Consider the following 23546-nt stretch of genomic DNA (forward strand, 5'->3'; position numbering starts at 1 on the left):
CTAACTTTTATATTTTTAGTAGAGACAGGCTTCACCATGTTGGCCAGGCTGGTCTCGAACTCCTGCCCTCAGGTGAGCCACCGCACCCGGCCAATGGCACTGTTGTTTTTTTATTATTATTACAAGTCGTATAAACTAGCCAAAGAATAAAATAAAGGAGAACAAGAAAAGTTGCTCAGATTCCCACAACATGTAGCTCTGTCATTGAGTAAACATGCAACTGGCAAATTTATAATTGTCTAAGTAAATAGACTTTTTTTTTCTAAATATACTTTTAAATAACATATCAAAACATGTGAAAGAGCTAAGTTATAGGTAACACATTCTATGCTAATAAAATGGTCTACCAAGTATTGATTTCTTTCCTCTCCACTGCCTTCCCCTAAAATAAAGTCCACTGTTTTTCCTGTGACTTGACCGTTTCTCAACATTTATTTTTCTGAATACGTTGTTTTGTTTTGTTTTTGGAGACAAGGCATCACTCTGTTGCCCAGGCTGTAGTGCAGTGGTGTGATCTCAGCTCACTGCAGCCTTGACCTCCTGGGCTCAAGTGATCCTTCCAAGTAGCTGGGACTACAGGCATGCACCTCCATCCCCGGCTAATTTTTGTATTTTTTGTAGAGATGGGGTTTCGCGGGAATGCCCGGGCTGGTCTTGAACTCCAGGGCTCATGCAATCAATCCTCCTGCCTCGGCCTCCCAGAATGCTGGGATTACAGGCATGAGCCACTGTGCTTGGCCAGTTTTTCTGAATATGTTTATGGAGATGTAGAAATAAGCTTTATTGCTGATTAAGGATTAGTCATTTAAATGCTTTGTTATAAATGCTGATCCAAGGTATTACAACAAACTGGAGGAATTATTTCGTGATGTTATCTAGGAGGCAAATGTTTATACTGAAGAAAAGTTTAGGGAATGTCAGAATTATTGAAAATAACTGAAAGAAAGCCTAGTGGATTGTTACTAATGATTTAATGTATTTTCTTTTAACCTGTAGGTTCTCTCTTCATCTCTTGCCTTGCCCTCTTTTTCTTTCTTTTCTTCCTCCTTGCAGTTTATTTGCTGAAGAAACCGGTTGTTATTTCTGTTTTGTTTCCCATGGTATGAATTTTGCTGATTGCATCTTTACGTGTAGTTTAATGCGTTGTTTGGTGCTTCATATTTCCTGTAAATTGATAGTTGAATCTAGAAGCTTGATCACATTCAAATTTTTTTTAGGGTGGTGGGGCTGGCGCTACACAGTTATTTCCATTTTCATGATGTTAGCAGTCGTTGATAATCATGCTGTGACCTATTAATTCATTATATGTTACAAAATGGTGATACAATTTTATCATTTATTAACTGTTCCTTTAAAGTTTATATCATATATCTCTCTGTGTGTGTATATAAAGATTAATGTGCAGGAGTTTTGCTTTCAGTGAATGTTTGCATTCCAATCATTGCTTAGAAAGGTTTTTTGTCCTTTTAGAGTTGCCTGCTGAAACATTGAAGTAAACATATAAGAATATTATGGTTTTACTGTACTCTTGAAAAGATTGAATGTCTAAACTAATTTAATAAAGAATTTGTCATTCTTTATCTTAACACTTGTTTTTTCTAAAGAATGTGTCAGAGTTGGAACTGTTGTTAGATTGAGACACTGTCAGGTTTTTTATATGCTTTTGAGTTTATAGCCTTCACAGTCTATTTCAGTCTTTATTGCAATCAACTAGGTAAAGTTCTGCATTAGGCTCCTGGTATTTATGTTCGTTCTCAGGCAAATTTTTTCTAAACCTCATGAAATTGTTAGTGCCTTTTAGGAAACAAAACTTAAGTCTAACTTCTATCCCCTTTCAGAAGACTTTTCTACTAAAGAAAAGAACTTGAGTTTTGTGGTTGGTTTAAGAATAGTATATATGTTATCTTTTATTTACTCTTTTATAACAAGTAAAAATGACAAAATAAATTAAATGTTAAGACAGATTTTAGGATAAGCTCTTTCCTGTGAGTCAGTTTTCCCTGGAATATCCTGCCCTTGCAGCCAAGGGGCAAATTGATAAGTATTCTGCATGCCATTAGTTCCCTAACAAGTTGATGACGAAATTCTGGAGGTCTGAACCCTAAATATAACCAGCTTTCTAGGTTTAATATTCAGCTTGTTTTATATTTTGATAAACCTTTGGACATCAAATATTAGTAGCCAAATTTCTGGTTCTGATCTAAAGCCAATTTCTGGTTATGCATCTAGATTTCAGTGATGATAGTACCACTCCACCGACTCTCCCCAGCATACATAAGGAGGAGCAGGTATTGTTTTATGGGTAAGGCAATTAAGGCTCAGAGAAATTTAGTGATTGTCACCCTGCTAATAAATGGCAGCAGTAGAATTGGAATCCAGGTCTTTCTGATTCTAAGCGTCTGTTCTGTCTACCACAACAAATGGAAGAGAGGTCAAGAAAAGAGATCCTTTGAGGAATCACTGTGTTATTTCCAGTGAGAGGTGATCAGGAACTGGAACAGGGCAGTTGGAAACAGAAATAAGATTTAAGGGGTTCTCTTGACTTGGTGGCAGATTATATGTGGAGAGTGAGAGAACAGAATGATTAAAGATAGGAGTTTCCTAGGTATGTCAATGAATTGTCATGGCGGGAAGAGAAGCAACTTGGAGAGGGATGCCCTTTTTTATTCCTTTCTTTGTGGGTTTTTACATGTTGATTGAGGTTTGTGGTATACTTGGTTAAAGATATCCAATAGGCACTTAGAATTTCAGATTACTACTCAGATTATTTGGAATCTGTTGTTAGAGTACAAGGGAATTAAATAGGGACAGATACATTCTTTTTTTGGGACAGTGTCTCACACTGTCGCCCAGGCTGGAATGCAGTGGCGTGATCATAGCTCACTGCAACCTTCACCTCCTGGGCTCAAGCCCACCTCAGCCTCCTGAGTAGCGGAGACCACAGATGCGCGCCACCACACCTGGCTAATTTTTGTAGAGACGGGATTTCACCACGTTAGCCAGGCTAGTCTTGAAATCCTGGACTCAAGCGACAGAGGCAGATATATTCTTAATTGCTGTGTATTGAGTTAATCCTCTAACACTGTGGCACTTACCTAATGAGAATTATAAATTCATTATTCTACTAAGGGACTATCCTGAGGCTTATAGCCTCAAAAATTCCCTCTGAATTCTTACCTAGCATTATAGGCACATAGCCACAAAGGTGGTTTTCCCAGGGCACAGTTTGTCCATTGCACTTTGGATAAGCTGACCCCCTTGATGTGTCTAAATGTGGAAAATTTGATTGCATAATTTATGGTTTTGGGGGATGGGGGACTGCTTTCAGGTAATTCCCTGGGGTCAGGGGAGAAGAATTCCCTCTGTGATAGTCCCATTTAGAATAGTGTTTCTGCCTATCTATGTATATTGCTGTTTTTCCTCCTTTAGTAAAGATGGATTAGAGGAGGAAAGGAAAGACACCATATTCTTTAAAGCATCTTGATTTATTAATGATTTAATGTTGAGGTTGCACAAAATATTCATAAAGAAATAATATTTAAAAGCCAGTGTGTCGAAATAAAGGAATTCATATGTGCAGTTTATGGTCCAATGATATGGCAGTGACTTATGCATATGCCCTTGCACAATTCCTGCTCTGTGGAAGGCTTGTACAAATGGTAACATTGGCAAGATGACTTTTAGTTACAAGCCAAGAAATTTTGTTGAAAAAACAAATTAGAATGTAGTTAGCTTATTTTGGTGTGCATTTCATTTTTTAAAGCAGAAAATTACAATTTTTTTCATTAAAAATTGAATTACGTACTTAGGATTAAAGCAAAGTTTTTACTTACTGCTGCCTATTATATTATACCTTATGATGAACCACAAGTATAGTAATACTAAACAGCAACAAAGTTGTTTTTTCATTTTCTTTACATGATAATTGTATAAACTAGATTTTAAAGCCTCAGGATACATTCCCTTATGTTACATGTAAAGGCGCGACTCCCAAAATTATGTGTTATCTGTGTGTTTAGAGGGGCAGGAGGAAGGAGACTCTGATCCAAAAAAGATTTAGAACCACTGTATCAGCCAATTGGCAGATAATCACATAACTAAGTCCTGAGGGAGCCTAAACCAAGACCCAGTTTTTCCAAATGTTTGTTATTGTCTAAACCCACTATGTTGTGTATAATAATCACTCAGTAAATATGACTGACTAGACCCAGCCACCAGGTCTTGAGAAAGATAGAGAGGATTCTTCAGAAAGCTCAGATTCCTGCCATGTACCCAAGTGGTTATTACGCTAGTAGTCCTGATTTTTTATTTCTAGTGCTATCTTATTATTCCTCTACACAAAATCAATATGGCTTTCCTACCTACTTTTCCTCAAGCTTGTTTCTCACATTCCAATGTTCATTCCTTTTCAACAACATTTATCCCTCTGCTATCAGAATTGTGCCCATTCAAGACTCAATTAGCCTTAGAAAGAAATACTCACAGGTATGTCAGTTTTCCCTGGTTTTGATTATCTAGCTCAATTATAAGTTTAAGGGAGAAAGCAAAAGTGGAACAGCAAAGAGCTTGGTATATTTCCTAGTGCTTAACCATTAGGCCTCGAACTTCGTAGAAAATACTTGTGTAAGTCTCTAAATGTAAATTTAGTTTAACTTTGTCTCTTATTAAGTAATAAAAATTATTTTACCTATAGTACCTGGCACTGTGCTAATAAATTATGGGAGATAGAAAATATAGTCTCAGCCCTTGTGCTGTCTAGAGTGGTTTTATTGGTAATTAATTAGGTGGTAAAACACTTGAGTGAGTTTGTTAGACAATTTGGGTATCAAATTATGGAAGGAGCTTTAAGTTCTTAGCCTTATAGGAGTGAAAATAGAAGTTAAATGGTAGTTTCAACTACAAGTTTTAGAATAACTTTTCAGTAGCCTCTTTGGTGTAATATCACTTTAAATTTTATTTTTATTTCATTGGAATGTTACTCATTGAAGAAAAGTTGTCCTATAATAGGCATTGATTTAAACCTACAATAATTTGTTCATTTTTTAAATGCTATAGAATTGCAAAGTTGGAACAGACTTACAGAACTTCTAGTCCCATTCTTCCTCTTTTCAGATGAGGAAAGGACCCTGGAATGTTTGGTTAATTGAACACTGTCTAAATTGGCCCAACTATTTAGAGACAAAACAGGAACTAGAACATGAGTTTTAGACTTCATGGTTCCCTCTTATATAACTTATTGTTATTTTTCTCAGTTCATATTAACTGATAGCATACATGTTATTACTATATTTTCAGTTACTTGTTCGTCTGGTTTTTGTTATTCCTGGAAAACAGTCAAGAAAATCTATCTCTAATTATAAAGGAGAAACCCAAGTGATTTGTCTAATATCACATAACTAACAAATTTAGCAAAACTAGAACTAGAACCTAGATCTTTAGTTTTCTAATATATTGCTTTTTTCACACCACCATACTGTTTTTCCCGTATTGTTTCTAATAATACTAGTGACAATTAGTATTATTTCCAAATTATTCATACAAGGAAGTTTAGGCAAACTGAGAACATTCTCAAGAAAGAGTGACGGACTCTATTGTAGGGAAAAATAATCTAACCTTCCCTTATTGCAAAATTTCATTTTAACAGTTACAGTTTTCATAAACTTCATTCTATTCCTTTGAAATTTGAATTCACCACTCTCTGGAGTTTGACGCTAGAGGACAGTTCCAACATAGAATTATAGATTTGAGTTGGTTTGTGGTAATTGTTTTCATTCATAACAGGATAGTCTTTTTTTAAAACGCCTTTTTAATAAATAAATGTTTTAATTAAATGTCTGAAAACCCTAAAATGTCAATTAATTAAATGCAAATCAACTTCTATACAGTTACATATGAATTATATTCAGTGTAGGATTTCGGTTCACTTTAGTATTTTTAAAAGAAAGTAGGGTAGAACCTCCAAACTCAGGGCCTGGGCCCTAGGAATTATGAAGGTCTTGAAACAGCCTTTCTGGGGAAGTTGGAAATTTGGGTTTTAATGTGAAATATTCCCATCTTAAATGTTGACACCTTATTTTGAATTTTTTTAAAGTATGTAGGCCAAATAAAATCTGCTACGGGCCAGATTGGGCCCTTGGGCCAATAGTGTATGAATTTTATTTTTTTGGTTTGAATTACTGACATAGTTTTCTTGCTGGTTTTTCCACTTCATGCTTTTAACCTGTCTTGTTCACAGGTATCTCCTTAATCTTTCTAAATCATCATTCCATTTATCTGCAAAATAAAATGCAAATTGCTAAACCTGACATTCAAGACACTGTATCATTTTGCTCTTAATTGCCTTTCCACTTTTATTTTTTATTACATATGCTACAAAAACACTGACTGTGTTCAGATTAGACAAGCCAGGTGAATTCCAATCTCTAGACCTTTCCTGACTTACTTCCTTACCCTGATGCCTATACTCCTCTTCATTATTTGTGCAATTCTTCCAATACTTTCAAAGTCACTTTATGTCTGCATTCTCTGTGAATTCATCTCCTGATCACTGTTACCTCTTTCTGTGATATTTTTTTCTCCTTAGCATTCCTATCTTAGGTAGTTTATGCCGCTTTGCCACTTTTATATATATAATATATATAATATATTTATATATAATATATATATTATATAATATATACAAATAATATATATTATATGATATATATTTATACAATATACAATATAATTATATATTGTATATTGTATAAATATATATTATATGTATAATATATACATATAATATATATTTTATGTATAATATATACATATAAAAATGTATTTTATGTATAATATATACATATAAAGATGTATTTTATGTATGATATATACATATAAAGATGTATTTTATGTATGATATATACATATAAAGATGTATTTTATGTATGATATATACATATAAAGATGTATTTTATGTATGATATATACATATAAAGATGTATTTTATGTATGATATATACATATAAAGATGTATTTTATGTATAATATACATATAAATATGTATAATATACATACAAATATGTATTTTATGTATAATATACATATAAATATGTATTTTATGTATAATATACATATAAATATGTATTTTATGTATTATATATACATATAAATATGTATTTTATGTATTAAATGTATTATATAGTTATATATTTTATGTATAATATATACATATAAATATGTATTTTATGTGTTATATATACATATAAATATGTATTTTATGTATTATATATTATACGTTATATATTTTTATGTATAATATATATTTTATATATTTTTATATATGTGCGTGTGTGTGTGTGTGTATATATATATATATATATATTTTTTTTTTTTTTTTTTTTTTTTTTTCCTCGAGTCTTGCTGTCTCACCCAGGCTGGAGTGCAGTGGTGCGATCTTGTCTCACGGCAACCTCCCACCTCCTGGGTTCAAGGGATTCTCCTGCCTCAGCCTCCCAAGTAGCTGGGATTACAGGTGCCCACCACCATGCCTGGCTAATTTTTGTCTTTTTAGTAGAGAGGAGGTTTCACCATGTTGGCCATCTGGTCTCAAACTCCTGACCTCAAGTGATCTGCCCACCTCGGCCTCCCAAAGTGCTGGGATTACAGGCATGAGCCACCATGCCTGCCTTTAATACACATTCTTATATGTGTTGGTTTTGTCTCAGTAAATGTTTGGTGATGGTGAAAAATCTAGAGCTGTATATGCTGTTTCAAAGTGTAGGAAAGAGCCTAGTTTCTTTTTTTTTCTTTCTTTTTTTTGTAATTTCAACTTTTACCTTAGATTCTGGGGGTACATGTGCAGGTTTGTTACGTGGGTATATAGTGTGATGCTAAAGTTTGTGGGACAGTTGATCCCGTCACCCAAGTATTAAGCATAGTACCCAATAGTTTTTCAACCCAGCACCCTTCCCTCCTCCCTCCAGTTCCCAGTGTTTGTTGTTGCCTTCTTTATGTCCATGAATACCCAGTGTTTAGCTCTCACTTATAAGTGCGAACATGCAGTATTTGGTTTTCTGTTCCTGCCTTAATTCACTTAGGATAAAGGCCTCCATCTGCATCCATGTTGCTGCAAAATACAGGATTTCATTCTTCATGGCTGCAAAGCAATCTTTTTATTGAAGTTTAATATACATTCAAAAACATGCACAAAATCATTAGCCCACAGCTTGATGAATTTTCACAACTGCATACACCTGTGTAACCAGTACCCATTTCAAGATCATAACATTACCAGCCTTACAGAAGCTCTCCTTACATTCTCTTCTAGTTATTGCCCTAGTCCTGCTGCTCCTCAAGGATAGTCACTGTGCCAGCCAGGATCATCTTTTAAAAGATGGGGTCAGGTATACCATTAGTCAAGTTTGTCCTATTTTTTATCTTGTTGCAAATATGGAGAGAATGAAAAATAATTTCTCTTCTTATCAATACAAAAATAATTGCTCAAGCAAAAATGCAGAAGTCAGAATTTCTTCATTATCAAGGCTTCTTTATCAGTTTATTATTCAACTAAAGTAACACTGGGGGATTTAAATCTTTCATGTAACTTAGGAAATGTCCAGGAATTACTATAAATGACTTTTGTCTTCTGGAACAAAATGCAAAGTAACCAAGAAATAGGAAAATAGATGTAGAGCAGTGTGCTACCCCCCACATGGTTGTTCCTGCCATGGAGGAGGTACCAGAGAATAACTGGAATCCAGACCTATGGCTGAGGGCTCACTTATACTGAGAAAGGAGTCCCCTTTCTGTACATATATTCTCTGAATATTGAAGATCAGATGTCTTCTATCAATAATTAGAACTCTATGAAAGATTTTTAATTCTGCAATTTATGTTTTAAATGCTCATTGTTTCCTATAACCCTTTCAAAAACAACTTGGTTAAAACTCTTCTGTCTTAACTTAAAATATGTTACCTATAACAGTGGCTTCGCTTTCTGTTTCTTATCAGAACCCCTGAACAGTGCCCAAGTGTTGTCTCTTTGTTGTCAGAGAGTTACAACCCTCATGTGCGCTATGGAGCTGCAATGGCCTTGGGGATCTGCTGTGCTGGTACAGGAAACAAGGTAAAGCCCACAGCCAATGGAGTCAGTTCTTTCTTGGCGCCAGACTGTTTTCCCTCGCCACAGAATTTATGTAACAGCTATAAAAATACAAGTGCAGTGTGATCTGTAAGACTAAACTTGCCGTACAAGGCTTCCCAGTACTCCCTCATTCTGCGATGCTGGAATGCCCAGAGCTGCTTAAGAATAAATCGTCACAGTACCTGGATAGCTGTAACTGAGACAATGCTTTTGAATTTCTTTTTGAAATTTTTGTTTTTGTTTTTGTTTGTTTATTTGTTTTGAAACGGAGTTTCACTCTTTCATCCAGGCTGGAGTGCAGTGGCGCAGTCTCACCATGTTGGCCAGGCTGGTCTCGAACTCCTGACCTCAGGTGATCCACCCGCCTTGGCCTCCCACAGTGGTGGGATTACAGGCATGAGCCACTGCACCAGGCTTTTTTTTTCTTTTTTCTTTTCTTTTGAGTCTTGCTCTGTTGCTTGGGCTGAAGTGCAGTGGCAGGAACACTGCCCACTGCCAACACACTCAGCTAATTTTTTTATTTTTTGTGGAGAAGGGGTCTCACTGTGTTGCCCAGGCTGGTCTCAAACTCCTGGGATTGATCCTCCTGCCTCAGCCTCCCACAGTGCTGAAATTACAGGCATGAGCCACTGTGCCTGGCCTATTGATTTCTTAAAAAAAAAAAAAGAAGAGGAGGAAAATAAAATAGTTTTTATTGTTGTTAAATAACTACTCAGGTTATTTTATATGATTATTTTACATGTTTAATTTGTATAATTAGTATTCTGGAAAACAAAGTTCTCATCCGAAGCCACCAAAATCAGGTGATTTGATAGCATTTCTGTTTTAAGCAAATCACTGATGTGCTATTTACCTGTTTTCTCATATTTAACCTTAATAGGTAACCTGGTATTTGTTAAGCCCTCAAAAGTTACAAAAAAAGAGTTGAATGGGGCAAGGTGATGATTCAAAAACATAATTCATCATGAGATTCATAAAGAAATATGCTATTGCATAAATAATAAGTATTCATAATTCACAGCAGTGACATAATCATGACACTTTGGCTCTCATAGCACATATGCACAAACCTTGGCCACCTCCCAGAAATGAATCTTTTAACAAAGTGTGTATGTATAAGACTGAGAGTAAGGCTATGCTCCCAGTACCTTTACATCAGAGAGAAAGGAGTCACTTTTTTATCATCTGTTGTCCAAACTCAAAACAAAACATAGTTGTAAGTTTATGGACTGATTCCAGGAATCTAGAAATTTTAGTTTCCTTGAATTTTTTTCCAATAAAGAGTATTGGTATTGTGGACCGGGTGCTGTGGCTCACACCTGTAATCCCAGCACTTTGGGAGGCTGAGGTGGGTGGATCACGAGGTCAGGAGTTTGAGACCAGCCTGACCATCATGGTGAAACCCCATCTCTACTAAAAATACAAAAATTAGACAGGCATGGTGGTGCATGCCTGTAACCCCAGCCACTCAGGAGGCTGAGGCAGGAGAATTGCTTGAACCCAGGAGGCAGAGGTTGCAGTGAGCCAAAATCCTGCCATTGCACTCCAGCCTGGGTGACAGAGTGAGACTCTGTCTCAAAAAAAAAAAAAAAAAAAAAAAAAAAGAGTATTGGTATTGTGTACAAATAAGTTTTTCTAGTCACATGAAAGATTATTGAGGCTGGGAATAAAAATAGCTATTTTTGGCCAGGCACAGTGGCTCACACCTATAATCACAGCACTTTGGGAGGCCCAGGCGGTTGGATCACCTGAGGTCAGGAGTTCAAGACCAGCCTGGGCAACATGGCAAAACCCCAACTCTACTAAAAATACAAAATTAGCCGGGCGTGGTGGCATGCACCTGTGATCCCAGCTACTCGGGAAGCTGAGGCAGGAGAATTGCTTGAACCTGGGAGGTGGAGGTTCCAGTGAGCCAAGATCATGCCCTTGCACTTTAGCCTGGGGGACAAGGGTGAAACTCCGTCTCAAAAAAAAAAGGCCAGGCGTGGTGGTTTATGCCTGTAATCCCAGCACTTTGGGCGACCGAGGCGGGTGGATCACCTGAGATCAGGAGTTTGAGACCAGCCTGGATAACTTGGTGAAACCCCTTCTCTACTAAAAATACAAAAATTAACTTGCTGGGCACGGTGGCTCACACCTGTAATCCCAGCACTTTGGGAGGCCAAGGCGGGCGGATCACCTGAAGTCAGGAGTTCAAGACCCGCCTGCCTAACATGGCAAGACCCCATCTCTACTAAAAATACAAAAAATTAGTGTGGTGGCAGGCACCTGTAATCCCAGATACTCCGGAGGCTGAGGCAGAATTGCTTGAACCCAGGAGGCAGAGGTTGCAGTAAGTGGAGATCATGCCACTGAACTCCAGCCTGGGCAACAAGAGTGATACTGTCTCAAAAAAAAAAAAAAAAAAAAAGCTATTTTTCACTACACATGGCAACAATTGTGTAAAAATGTATAAAGAGACATCCCTCCTTTCCAGTATTTCATCCTATTCTGTCTGCTTACCCTGCTTTTCTTTCTTTTCTTTTCTTTTCTTTTTTTTTTTTTTTTTTTTGAGACAGTGTCTCACTCTTGTCACTATCACCCAGGCTGGAGTACAATGGGGCTATTATAGCTCACTGAGCTCACTGCAGCCTCAATCTCCCAGTCTTAAGCAAGCCTCCCAATTAGCTGGGACTGCAAATGCATACCACCACGCCAGGCTAATTTTTTTTTATTTTTAATAGAGACTAGGTCTTGCTGTGTTGCCTGGGCTTTGTTTTTCTTCACAGCACTTACCACCACTTGATATATTTTAATTTACACTTACTTATTGTTTGTCTTTGCCGAAATGTAAGATCACTGAGAATATAATGTTCACTGCTGGAACCTAAAATTAAAGCTTTGTTTGTTGCATGAATGATGGATGGCAAGATCATTAAAGGATATGATGGTGACCAAGTTGGACATCATCTCTGTCATTACAGAGTTTTGTTTTTTATTGCTATTTTTTTTATTTATTTATTTTGAGATGGAGTCTCACTCTGTCACCCAGGCTGGACTGCAGTGGTGCAATCTCGGCTCACTGCAACCTCCGCCTCCTGGGTTCAAACGATTCTCCTGCCTCAGCTTCCTGAGTAGCTGGGATTACAGGCATGTGCCACCACACCCGGCTAATATTTGTATTTTTAGTAGAGGGGGGGGTTTCACCATGTTGGCCAGGCTAGTCTCGAACTCCTGACCTCAGGTTGTCCACCCGCCTCAGCTTCCCAAAGTGCTGGGATTATAGGCATGAGCCACCATGCCCGGCCAGTTTTTTAAGTGTTTTAATTTATTTTGGGGGAGAATTTCTTACATGAGAATATATCTTCAGCTTTACTAGAGATGTCATTGGGTATATCAAATGTAGTTATAGAAATTGGCCTTATTTTTTTTCTACAACACATCTGTTCTGTAAACAAAGGAAGAATATAGTTGTATGTTTTACTAAGTATTTCCCCCCTCGAGTCCTAAGTTGACATTTATGTCAGGCCTCATAAGTTAAATGTAAATTAGATTCTTTTTTCTTTTCAGATTATTCTGAACTTAATATGGTATCTAGGAGCAAATGTTCTTTGAAACACAGCATCTGACAAGTTAATTCAATGAAAAATTTTTTTATTACTCATACTAAACAAGCCTGCTTTGTTTCTAGATAATTTATGTGATCTAGGTATCAGTACCTATCTAACTGGTTTGGGACTTTTTTTTTTTTTTATTTCTTAAGAACCTGAAACATCTGTTTATTCTAAAATATACCATTGGGGTTGTATTACATACCTCAAAGACCAGGTTATTGTCTTTTACCTTCTAAGATGGAAATTTGGTTATATTTTTATCATGACTACTTCATAAAGAATATTGACAATATGTTTGAAAAACATACTCCCTGTGCACAGTGTCATTACATTTTTCAGTAATGTAGGGAGAAAGGATACCTATATCTGCTGTGTATTATCTGTTAATAGCTCTAACTTTAATATATATATGTAAGTTTACATGTAGAGGAATCCAAAGTCACTTTCCAACAAAGGATTCAGTTTATTCTTTTCCTTGGTCTTGGAATGAAGGATACTTGAGAAACATCCTACCAAATTAATAGATACCTGATAATCTTACAAGCCTATTACTCTTTCATCCCAGATTTATACCTACCTAAGGACCTTGTAAGGGATGTTGTGGGGTTGTTTTTCTTGTTGTTTTGTTTTGTTTTGTTTTGTTTTGTTTTTTGCTTTAACTCTAATCTCATGACAGATTAAAGGAACGTTGTGGGTTTTGTTCTGTTTTGTTTGAGACAGAGTCTTGCTCTGTTGCCCAGGCTGGAGTGCAGTGGTGCTATCTTGGCTCACTGGAACCTCCGCCTCCTGGATTCAAGTGATTCTTCTGCCTCAGCCTCCCCAGTAGCTGGGATTACAGGTGCCCGCCACCACACCCAGCTAATTTTGTATCTTTAGTAGAGACGGGGTTTCACCATGTTGGTCAGGCTGGTCTCAGACTCCTGACCTCGTGATCCACCCACCTCGGCCTCCCAAAGTGCTGGGATTACAGGTATGAGCCACTGTCTCCGGCCAGGAACATTGTGTTTTAAAGTGGCTCTTCCCAAAGGTCCTGCAGAGTGTGAATAGAAGTTACATGGGGCAAAAGAGTTTTTGGTCAAATACATTGGACAAATGCTGGTATAAACAACAGTTGAGTGGTATATAATAAGGCATCCTAGAACCTTTGTTATGATATGTACATTCCTAGAACCTTTGATACAGTGTATACATGTATTTTGTATCTGCAAGAGGAGGTGATATATATACAGTATTCCTGAACTCCCAAACTTATTTAATAAAGGATTTCTTTTTTCATAGAACTGATATTCTGAAGAATAGGATATTGGGGAAATACTGATAAATATTTTGGAAAATCTCATCACTTGTGGTCTTAGGAAGTGCAACCATGAAATCAATTCTAGTCTATGATTTCATTTGTTTTGCTATTCTACTAGCTAGTAAAATCTTTTGTTTGGAAAATTTGGGTTTTTTGGTTTTTTTTGTCTTGATTTAATTTTTAAAATTAGGTCTTATAAAATCATCTGAGATGTTACCACAGTCTAATATTTGTTTATTACTATTTTTCTTTTTTCTTTTTTATATTAGAGACAGGGTCAACTATGTTGCCCAGGCTGGTCTTGAACTCTTGGGATCAAGCAGTCCTCCCACCTTGCCTCTCAGAGTGTTGGGATTACAGGCATGAGCCATCGCACCCAACCTTACACTAATATTTGAAAGAGGTTTATTTCTTTTTTTTTTTTTTTTTTTTTTTTTGAGGCAGAGTTTCGCTCTTGTTGCTCAGGCTAGAGTGCAGTGGCGCTATCCTGGCTCACTGCAACCTCTGCCTCCTGGGTTCGAGCAATTCTCCAGCCTCAGCCTCCCGAGTAGCTGGGACTACAGGCGCCCACCACCACGTGCAGCTAGTTTTTTTTTTTTGTATTTTTGGTAGAGACAGGGTTTCACCTTGTTGGCTAGGCTGGTCACGATCTCCTGACCTCAGATGATCCGCCCTCCTTGGCCTCCCAAAGTGCAGGGATTACAGGCATCCGCCACCATGCCCAGCTAATTTTTGTATTTTTAGTAGAGAAGGGGTTTTACCATGTTGGCCAGGCTGGTCTCAAACTCCTGGCCTCAATTAATCCGCCCACTTTGGCTTCACAAAGTGCCGGGATTACAGGCACAAGCCACCATGCCCACCCAGCCTGACAGAGGTTGAATTATACAAATTTTGGATTCAGATTGGCCTGGGTTTGCTATCAGTACTTACTCGACTTTGGGCAAGTTATTTAACCTTTCTAACTCTCAGTTTCTTTGTTTATAAAGATTGTTTTGTGCTGGATTTTGTTTTAGGAGTAAGAGGATTATATAGGATAATACATAAAATACCTAGTACTGTGTCTGAAAAGTAATAGGTGCTTATCAAATGTTAATCCCATTTTCTCTTAAATTTTTATGACCTCTTACCTCAAGACAAGAGCACTCAGGTTCTAAAGCTTCCTTTTCACTTACCCTCAGTTATATTGAAATTTAAGTAAAGCATAACCAGTTCTAAACTATTCCATTCACGTAGTTGTTAATTAACTTCTTACTATGCTGTTGGATGAAAATATTGACTTAGAGTGACAGTAGATATAGTTGAGCATCATTTAAGAACAGGGATATGTTCTGAGAAATGGCGATTTCGTGATTGTGCAAACATCATAGAGTATACTTACACAAACATAGATAGTTATGGTCTGTTGCTTCCAGAATACAAACCTGTACGTCATGTTACTGTACTGAATAGGCAGTTATAACACAGTGGTATTGGTGTATCTAAACATACAAAAGGTACAGTAAAAATACAGTATAAAAGATAAAAAATCATATAACTATTTAGGGCACTTAACCCTGAATGGAACTTGTAGGACTGGAACTTGCTCTGGGTGAGTCAATGAGTGAGTATTGAGTGAATGTGAGGGCCTAGGACACTATTGTCACTATAATAGACTTTATAAACACTGTACACTTTGGCTACTAAATTTATACATTTTTTTCTTCAATAATTGATCTTAGCTTATCTTTTTTTATAAATTTTTAATTATTTTTAATTTTTTGACTCTTATAGTAACACTTGGTTTAAAACACAAACCTGGGCGGACGCAGTGGCTCACGCCTATAATCCCAGCACTTTGGAAGGCCGAGGTGGGTGGATCACCTGAGGTCAGGAGGTCAGCCTGGCCAATGTGGTGAAACTCATCTCTACTAAAAATACAAAAATTAGCTGGGGGTGGTAGCATGCACTTGTAATCCCAGCTACTCTGGAGGCTGAGTCAGGAGAATTTCTTAAACCCAGGAGGCAGGAGTTGCAGTGAGCCGAGATCATGCCATTGCACTCCAGTCTTGGTGACAAGAGCGAAGCTCAATCTCAAAAAAAAAAAAAAATTGTACCACTGTTCAAAAATATTTTTTCTTTATGTTCTGTACGGTTTTCTCTGTTTGCAAAATGATTTATTTATATTTTTAAAACTTTTTTGTAAAAAACTAAGACACACATACATTATACTAGGCCTACACAGGGCCAGTATCATCAATAAGTCACTTAGGCAATAGGAATTTTTCAACTCCATTATAACGGGACTACCATCATATATGCAGTGTGTCATTTCCCAGAATGTTGTTATATGGCATATGACCATAAATTGAAAGTTCAGCCATATCAACTTTATTTAAAAGTTGTGTTTGTTTTTTTAAATTCTTTCAGGAAGCCATTAATTTGCTAGAACCAATGACAAACGACCCCGTGAACTACGTGAGGCAAGGGGCACTCATAGCTTCAGCTCTCATCATGATCCAGCAGACTGAAATCACTTGTCCAAAGGTGAGCAAACAAAGAAATTCCCTGGAAGAGAGATGGTTTGGCCTTTTCTTTAGTAACTTATCATCTTTTGAGGACATTTTTTACTTCAAATATGGTGAACACTGAAGTCACAGAAAGTAAAAGTAAAGAGAGCATTTTAGAGTATAAGAGAATGGGGAAACTTTAAATATGTAATGCCCTTTAAATGTATTTTTTACAGACTTAATGTTCCCTTTGTTAATTTAAGTATACAACCATGCTTGAAAAATTACAACTCTTGGGATGTTAAAATCATAAAATGAACTCTTTTTTTTGCCTTTCACTGTCCTTTTAAAATGTATTCAGTGGGATAACTTTTTCCTCTGATAATACAGGATGCAAACTCAGGCAGTCTATGACTTTTTTGATATATCCTTCTAAAGTAATTTTAAAAAAGCCTGCAGTCACTTTGTATCGTACATACCATCTTAGTTTAGAATTGAGTACATCCACATTCTCTTTTGGAATGTCATTGCCCTCCTAGGCGATCTTTTTGGGTGGAGTTCCAAATGGCTCCAAGACAGCTTTCTTTTCCACTTGACCCACATCTGCTGCACAGAAACTCTTGCACATTTTGCCCTTCTGGATAGGAATATAATAGGCTGTCAGTGCTAGTACCTCAGCTAATAGCTAATGCCTCAGTGCACAGCAGCCCCTGATCATATTGGACACTCCAAATGGACCCTCTGAACCCCTGTTCTGTAAACTTGGAGTGAGGGGGAAAGACTCACAACCCAGCTTGCCCCAAAGAGATCCTCTTCACATATCCTCCACAATCCACACCCACACTCCATAATAGTTTTGAGACACCTGTTTTAAAATTCTCTGATGAGTCAAGCACGGTGGTTCATTCCTATAATCCTAGTACTCCTGGAGGCTGAGGTGAGGGGATCACTTGAGCCCAGGAGTTCAAGGCTAACCTGGGCAACATAGGGGGAGGCCCCATTGCTACAAAGAATTAAAAAGGAATTAGCTGGGCATGGTGGCATGCGCCTGTAGTCCCAGCTATTTGGGAGCTGAGGTGGGAGGATCACTTAAGCCCAGGAGGCCAAGGCTACAGTGAGCCGTGGTTGTGCCACCGCACTCCAGCCTGGGTGACAGAGCAAGACCCTGTCTCAAAAAATAAAATAAAATTATCTCATGATAATCTCTCAGTCCTCAGGTTGTTAGTGTTTGATATCTCATGTATCTTGTCATTTCCGCCAAAACTTCTCATTCTACTAAGAAACAGAAAATGCATGTATCTTATTTTTAATACATGTACTAAAATTAGCATGCTTGATATACTAAATAGACATGTATAGCTTGCACAGCAATTTCAGATCTTCTAATTCTTAAAGCTAGGGACTTTAGTATCCATGTATTAATTAATCCTGCTCATATAATGGGAAGTAGTCGAAAAATTAACAACAGAAAAAACTGTTGGCATTGTGTCTTATGCCTCATCGAGCAAATATAGACCACCACCCTCATTTTCAGCAAAGTAGATTTGAGGAGGTAGAGAAAAGAAAAATTTCCAGAACTCATTTATTATTCATTCTAATTTTATGGAGCTTTGTTTAATAAATTTCAAGTTCTAAACAGTTGCTGTCATCTTTGCTTCATTTATTTAGTGCTTCTCTTTCTGTCTCAAAATCATTTTCAGGACTTTCAAAAATTGTATTATTACAAAGATAGAATCTGGCTTCTTATCCTGTTCTTATAACATATTACTTAATACACTACATCTTCTAGAACATAAACATCTTTCCAAACACCACATTTCTTTTTGTTTTTAAATATAGCAGCTATCTTGAGTAGCTTTTACATATTTTATTTCTGCTTCTGATCTTCAACTGAGCTTTTGGAGGTTATGCAACTGAGTAGTGTCATTAAAGAAACAAATTTTGGTCATGGAATGCACCTCCTCTAACAGTAATACATAGACATTCACTTTGACCCCACATGTTGCTTTCATGTTACTTCTATTGTCAGCAAGACAAATGTTCTGTCCTCCCATCCTCTGCTGTAGGATTTCATTGATTTTACAATCGTAATCTCTGTTCCAAAAACGGCAGAGTCCTTTAGGAGTTGGATAATCATTCCAGGAACTGTTGTTGAACCAAGTCTTACCTAGTGTAGATACATGGGGCACACTCCCATCTTCAGATTGTATCGGAATCTTAGACACTGATTAAAATGTCAAAGTGAAGTCACAGCTAGTAGCTTTTGCCATTAATATAAACTGGATAGATAAATGTAAATGTATATACCACTGACTAAAAAAGCAAAATTGACTGTGTGAAACTCAAAAATTATTTCAGGAAACACTACTCTTTAGAGCAAAGTTGTTACTCAGCTTAAGAATTCTTAAAGTTGGCCGGGCGCAGTGGCTTACGCTTGTAATCCCAGCACTTTGGGAGGCCGAGGCAGGCGGATCACGAGGTCAGGAGATCGAGACCATGGTGAAACCCCGTCTCTACTAAAAATACAAAAAATTAGCTGGGCGTGGTGGCGGGCGCCTGTAGTCCCAGCTACTCGGAGAGGCTGAGGCAGGAGAATGGCGTGAACCCGGGAGGCGGAGCTTGCAGTGAGCCGAGATTGCGCCACTGCACTCCAGCCTGGGCGACAGAGCGAGACTCTGTCTCAAAAAAAAAAAAAAGGCTTAAAGTTAATTTCATTGTTTTCTGTTATTAAGCAAGTGATAAAGAATTTCATAGACTACAGTTTATATCATCTTTCCTTTGTCTGATAATTGCCAACAAGACAAAATTGACATTTTGGGGATGGTATACAGCATGTTGCCGAAAAGAAAAATCTGTTGAGAAACTCTGAAGGGGAGTAGATTTTCAAGGCTGCAGAGTCTTAATTGCAAGATTGCAAAACCAGTCCATGAAATAAAGTGGAAATGGCTCAAAAATAAAGATCAAATGTGAATTTCATCAAGAATTATAAACCCCTCTCAAAGGAATTCAAAAGAGAAATTTCTCAGATATTTTGTGAAATTCACAATGGAAATTTCCAAAGGAAATATCTTATGTAACCATTAATATATGTCACATCCCAAACACTTAGCTTCACACATTGCCCTCTTAGTTGAAGTATCTCCAGTACATCTTTGCTTTGCTTCTCTCAGTTTCTTGCTAGCTCATGCTCACAAACATAAACCCAGGAACATGTACACATCCCTGGATCAAAGGTTCACATTTAACAAGGGTAATGTTCTTTTTTAGGTCCTTGGAGCTATTTTGCTCAAAAAACCCAACTCTCCTTTTTATTAAATTATCTATCTTTTGTTTTTCTTGTTAAATGAAATCCACCATTAAGATGGGCACAGTGGCTGAGGCAGGAGAATCGCTTGAGCCTGGGAGTTCAAGGCCAGCCTGAACAACATCCCAAGACCCTATCTCTAAAAAAACAACAAAAAAATCACCATTAACAGTTACTTGAACATGTACATATTAAGTATCATATATAAACTCACATCAAAATATTACACTGTAAATATAGAATCTGGTGTTCCTATTACCAATATTATTTGGCCTAAGGCCTGGTACAGGAAAGCTTCTCCTATCATTGACAAGTACCCTCTTTGGAAGTAGAATTAAGCTCCTGCAGTTCTAAAATAAATCACTGTATATATGATTTTATAGCATAACACATTTGTAAGTAGTGGGTGACACAGTGAGACTGTCTCAAGGGAAAAAAAAAGTATATATAGAGATATATATATACACACATATATAGACATACATATATATGTGTGTGTTCATAGCCCTTTATCTACCATTACAGAATCCAAAAAGCTCTGAAAACTCAAAGAGGTTTGTTTGTTTTTAAAGACTCATTTGGATGCAATTATTAATTCATTATCATTTATCCTACTTAGTATAAATATTCATATATTGTGCTACTTCAGAAATAATTTATTTGATTATGGGATATCATAATATATAGAGCAATACTACACTGGGAGTATTATATAATATATGGATATGTATCATGTTAGCCTTCTAAATTCTGAATTCCAAAATACATCTTACCTCAAGGATTTCATGGAAGGAATTACAGACATATAGTTGAAGTCATAAGCACAAATACAATTTCGCAGACAGAAAAAACACCTCCAAAACTGATCCTTGATGTACAGCTACATTTCCATAACCAGGAAGATAGAAAAATAGAAAGGAGGAGTCACACTCAGATGATAAGTACTAACAGAAACAACTCCAAGGAACTTTATTGCTTTCTCCCTGACATCTAAGAGTGGGCTTTTTTCCAGCAGTATAGAGTATACAAGTAAAAACATGAGATGAATGTTAAAAATGCAGCTTTTTGAGAAGGTAGATTTTAAATACTCATACATAGTACAATGCATGGATCACAGTGCTGCATAAAATTTTAATTGTCTTTTTTTGTGAGATTGTCATGATATAAAATGGGAAACTAATATGATTTTTCTCCTGCAAATTCTACTTTTTGATTTTTTTGGTGGAGGGAGACCATACTATTCATAACAATGACATTGAGTTAGAAAATCTTAATCCTCACCCTGATTACCATTAATTGCTTGTGACAGCAAGCAAACCAATTGTTTTGCTTGTCTTTTTAGTCTTCATACCTGTAACTAGATGTGAATAGAGGGAGTAGACCAGATGGTCTCAAAGCTGCCTTCCAAATTTAATGTATGTCCTAATCTACTAAAATAATTCTTTACCAAGAATTACAGTAATGAAAATTAAGTTACTGATACATAAGAAATAAAATGTGAGAAAAAAATTTAAAATGATAAAAACTAGCTTTTTAGAGCATTCTATTTAATATTAGATAAGCCTATTATATAGTTGGACTGATTTTTTTAATCCATTTTTCAGTTTTACTGAATGCTTTTCTGTTGTTTTGGGTACAATTTTAAATTTAAATTCTTCCCTATAATGTACATTCAGTGCTTTGTTCTATGTTTCTTTTTATAATTTCATGAAATATTTCTTAAGCCTTTAGCACATAAAATTTCCATCCTATATAAGGTAATGTAAATGTTCATCTAAAATAAGTTCAGAATCAAAGGAATTTGACTTGTTGAACCAGAATAAAAGCGTCAAACATGAGAATTTTTTTTTTTTTTTTTTTTTGCGGGGGGATGGAGTTTTGCTCTTGTCGCCCAGGCTGGAGTGCAGTGGCACAATCTCGGTTCACCGCAACCTTTGCCTCCCGGGTTCAAGCGATTCTCCTGCCTTAGCCTCCTGAGTAGCTGGGATTACAGGCGCCCGCCACCAATGCCCAGCTCAGTTTTTTGTATTTTTAGTAGAGATGGGGCTTTGCCATATTGGGCAGGCTGGTCTCAAACTCCTGACCTCAGGTGATTCACCTGCCTCGGCCTCCCCCAAAGTGCTGGGATTACAGTCATGACCCACCACACCCGGCCACATGAGAATTTTTTTAAGTAGAGGGGAATTTAGTGACGATTTAATCATGCTAGGTTTTATAGTTAAAGAAATCCTAGAGAAGTAAGTGACTTAAGTGGTTGTGTGCTAGGTAGTGGCAGAGTTAGTTCATTGTTTCCCCACTATATTCTGTTGCTGCCTGTGAATAAAAAATGAGAACCATGTTCAAGGAATATTATTTTCTTTAGTAGCATTTAGATTGCAGAGATAATAGGAGGGATTGGTAGGATTCTTCCCCCCTATGGTGAAACAGTCATGCTTATTGAACTATGAGATGCCCTTTATACATTACACTACATATATGTTACCTCATATAATCCTATAATAGCCACGTAAGGTAGGTGCTAACATCCCTGTAGAGATGAAGATACTGAGGTTCATAAAAGGTAGTAACTTACCCAAACAGCTTATAAGAACAGCTTATAAGCCAGGATTGTGCGATTCTATTATTCTGCCACTATATCACATTGTGGCCTCCCAGACCAAGACAAATGAAAGGGGGAAAAGATTCTGAAAGAATATGTAATGCAGATAAAGTCTTTATATTAGGAAACTCAAATTTGGTATTTTCTGCTTTTGGCAGATTTGGGGAGCTCCATGATTATGTGCTTCTTGAACAAGCCGACTTCTTCCTGGGTGCCTACCATTTGAAAAGCACTGTTGGGAAAACAGAGAAGTGTAAGACATAGAAGAAGCATAAAATAGTTTACTTATTGTCACCCAAACAGATTTAAAGGAATCACTCTCTTTATTCATACAGAATATATTTTATAAATATATTTTCTAATCAAAATAATACATATTAATTTTAGAAAATGCAGAAAGGATAAAGAATTACCAGTAATCCCACCCTAAGTGAGTCAGCACATTTTCCATTCTGATACGCTCCTTTTGGTACAAGTACACATTCTGATGAGTCCTCAGAAAATTAATGTGAGTAGATAATGGAAATCTTTACTTTATGTGAATATACTTAATCCAAAAGATACCTCACACAGCTTTGGTGAAGGGTAATTTACTTTAAGGTGGAACTGAAGGACTATACTTTTTAGGAAACCCGCAAGGTTGGTGGTAAACAGAATAGCTATAATTCAAAATGCAATGAAAGGCTTAGTGTTTGCTGGGACTCTTTAGGCCTGCTGGCTAACAGTGGTAATGTATGAAATCGCATTCAATATTCCTTTGACCTTTAAACATCCACTGTGGAATGAGGATTGAAGACAGAGCTGGTGCTCCCACACTAAAAAGTCATAACACCCGTGATTTCAACCACGGAACTGCTCTGCCTTCAAGTCTGGTCCATATCCCTCTCTTGAGCATTACGAAACTCAGAACTAACTCTCATTATCATTGGAGCAATATTATTCCCTGTTCTAAAATGGTACCACAAATGAGTAGACTTAGACTATAATTCTTTCTCTTGCCCCTTCAGGTGAATCAGTTCAGACAGCTGTATTCCAAAGTCATCAATGATAAGCATGATGATGTCATGGCCAAGTTTGGCGCTATTCTGGCCCAGGGCATATTGGATGCAGGTAAATGTTTTTAAGTCTTCAAGATTTATTTATTTA

At 36.9% G+C, this 23546-nt stretch overlaps 1 protein-coding gene and 1 non-coding gene across 2 annotated transcripts in view; both read left to right on the forward strand.

Moving 5' to 3' along the window:
• Positions 1-23546, forward strand: part of PSMD1 (proteasome 26S subunit, non-ATPase 1) — a 114435-nt gene that overhangs the window by 74381 nt on the left and 16508 nt on the right. The window contains exons 17-19 of the mRNA XM_003274736.4: positions 8989-9103; positions 16418-16534; positions 23408-23510. Of these exons, the coding sequence (XP_003274784.1) occupies positions 8989-9103; positions 16418-16534; positions 23408-23510 (335 nt within the window). The remainder of the gene's footprint in view (positions 1-8988; positions 9104-16417; positions 16535-23407; positions 23511-23546) is intronic.
• On the forward strand, positions 3170-3339 carry LOC115832668. Its single transcript, XR_004028186.1, has one exon. It is a non-coding gene; the product is annotated as a U1 spliceosomal RNA (small nuclear RNA).

Source organism: Nomascus leucogenys, chromosome 22a, assembly GCF_006542625.1.
Source record: "Nomascus leucogenys isolate Asia chromosome 22a, Asia_NLE_v1, whole genome shotgun sequence".
NCBI classification, from domain to species: Eukaryota; Metazoa; Chordata; class Mammalia; order Primates; family Hylobatidae; genus Nomascus; species Nomascus leucogenys.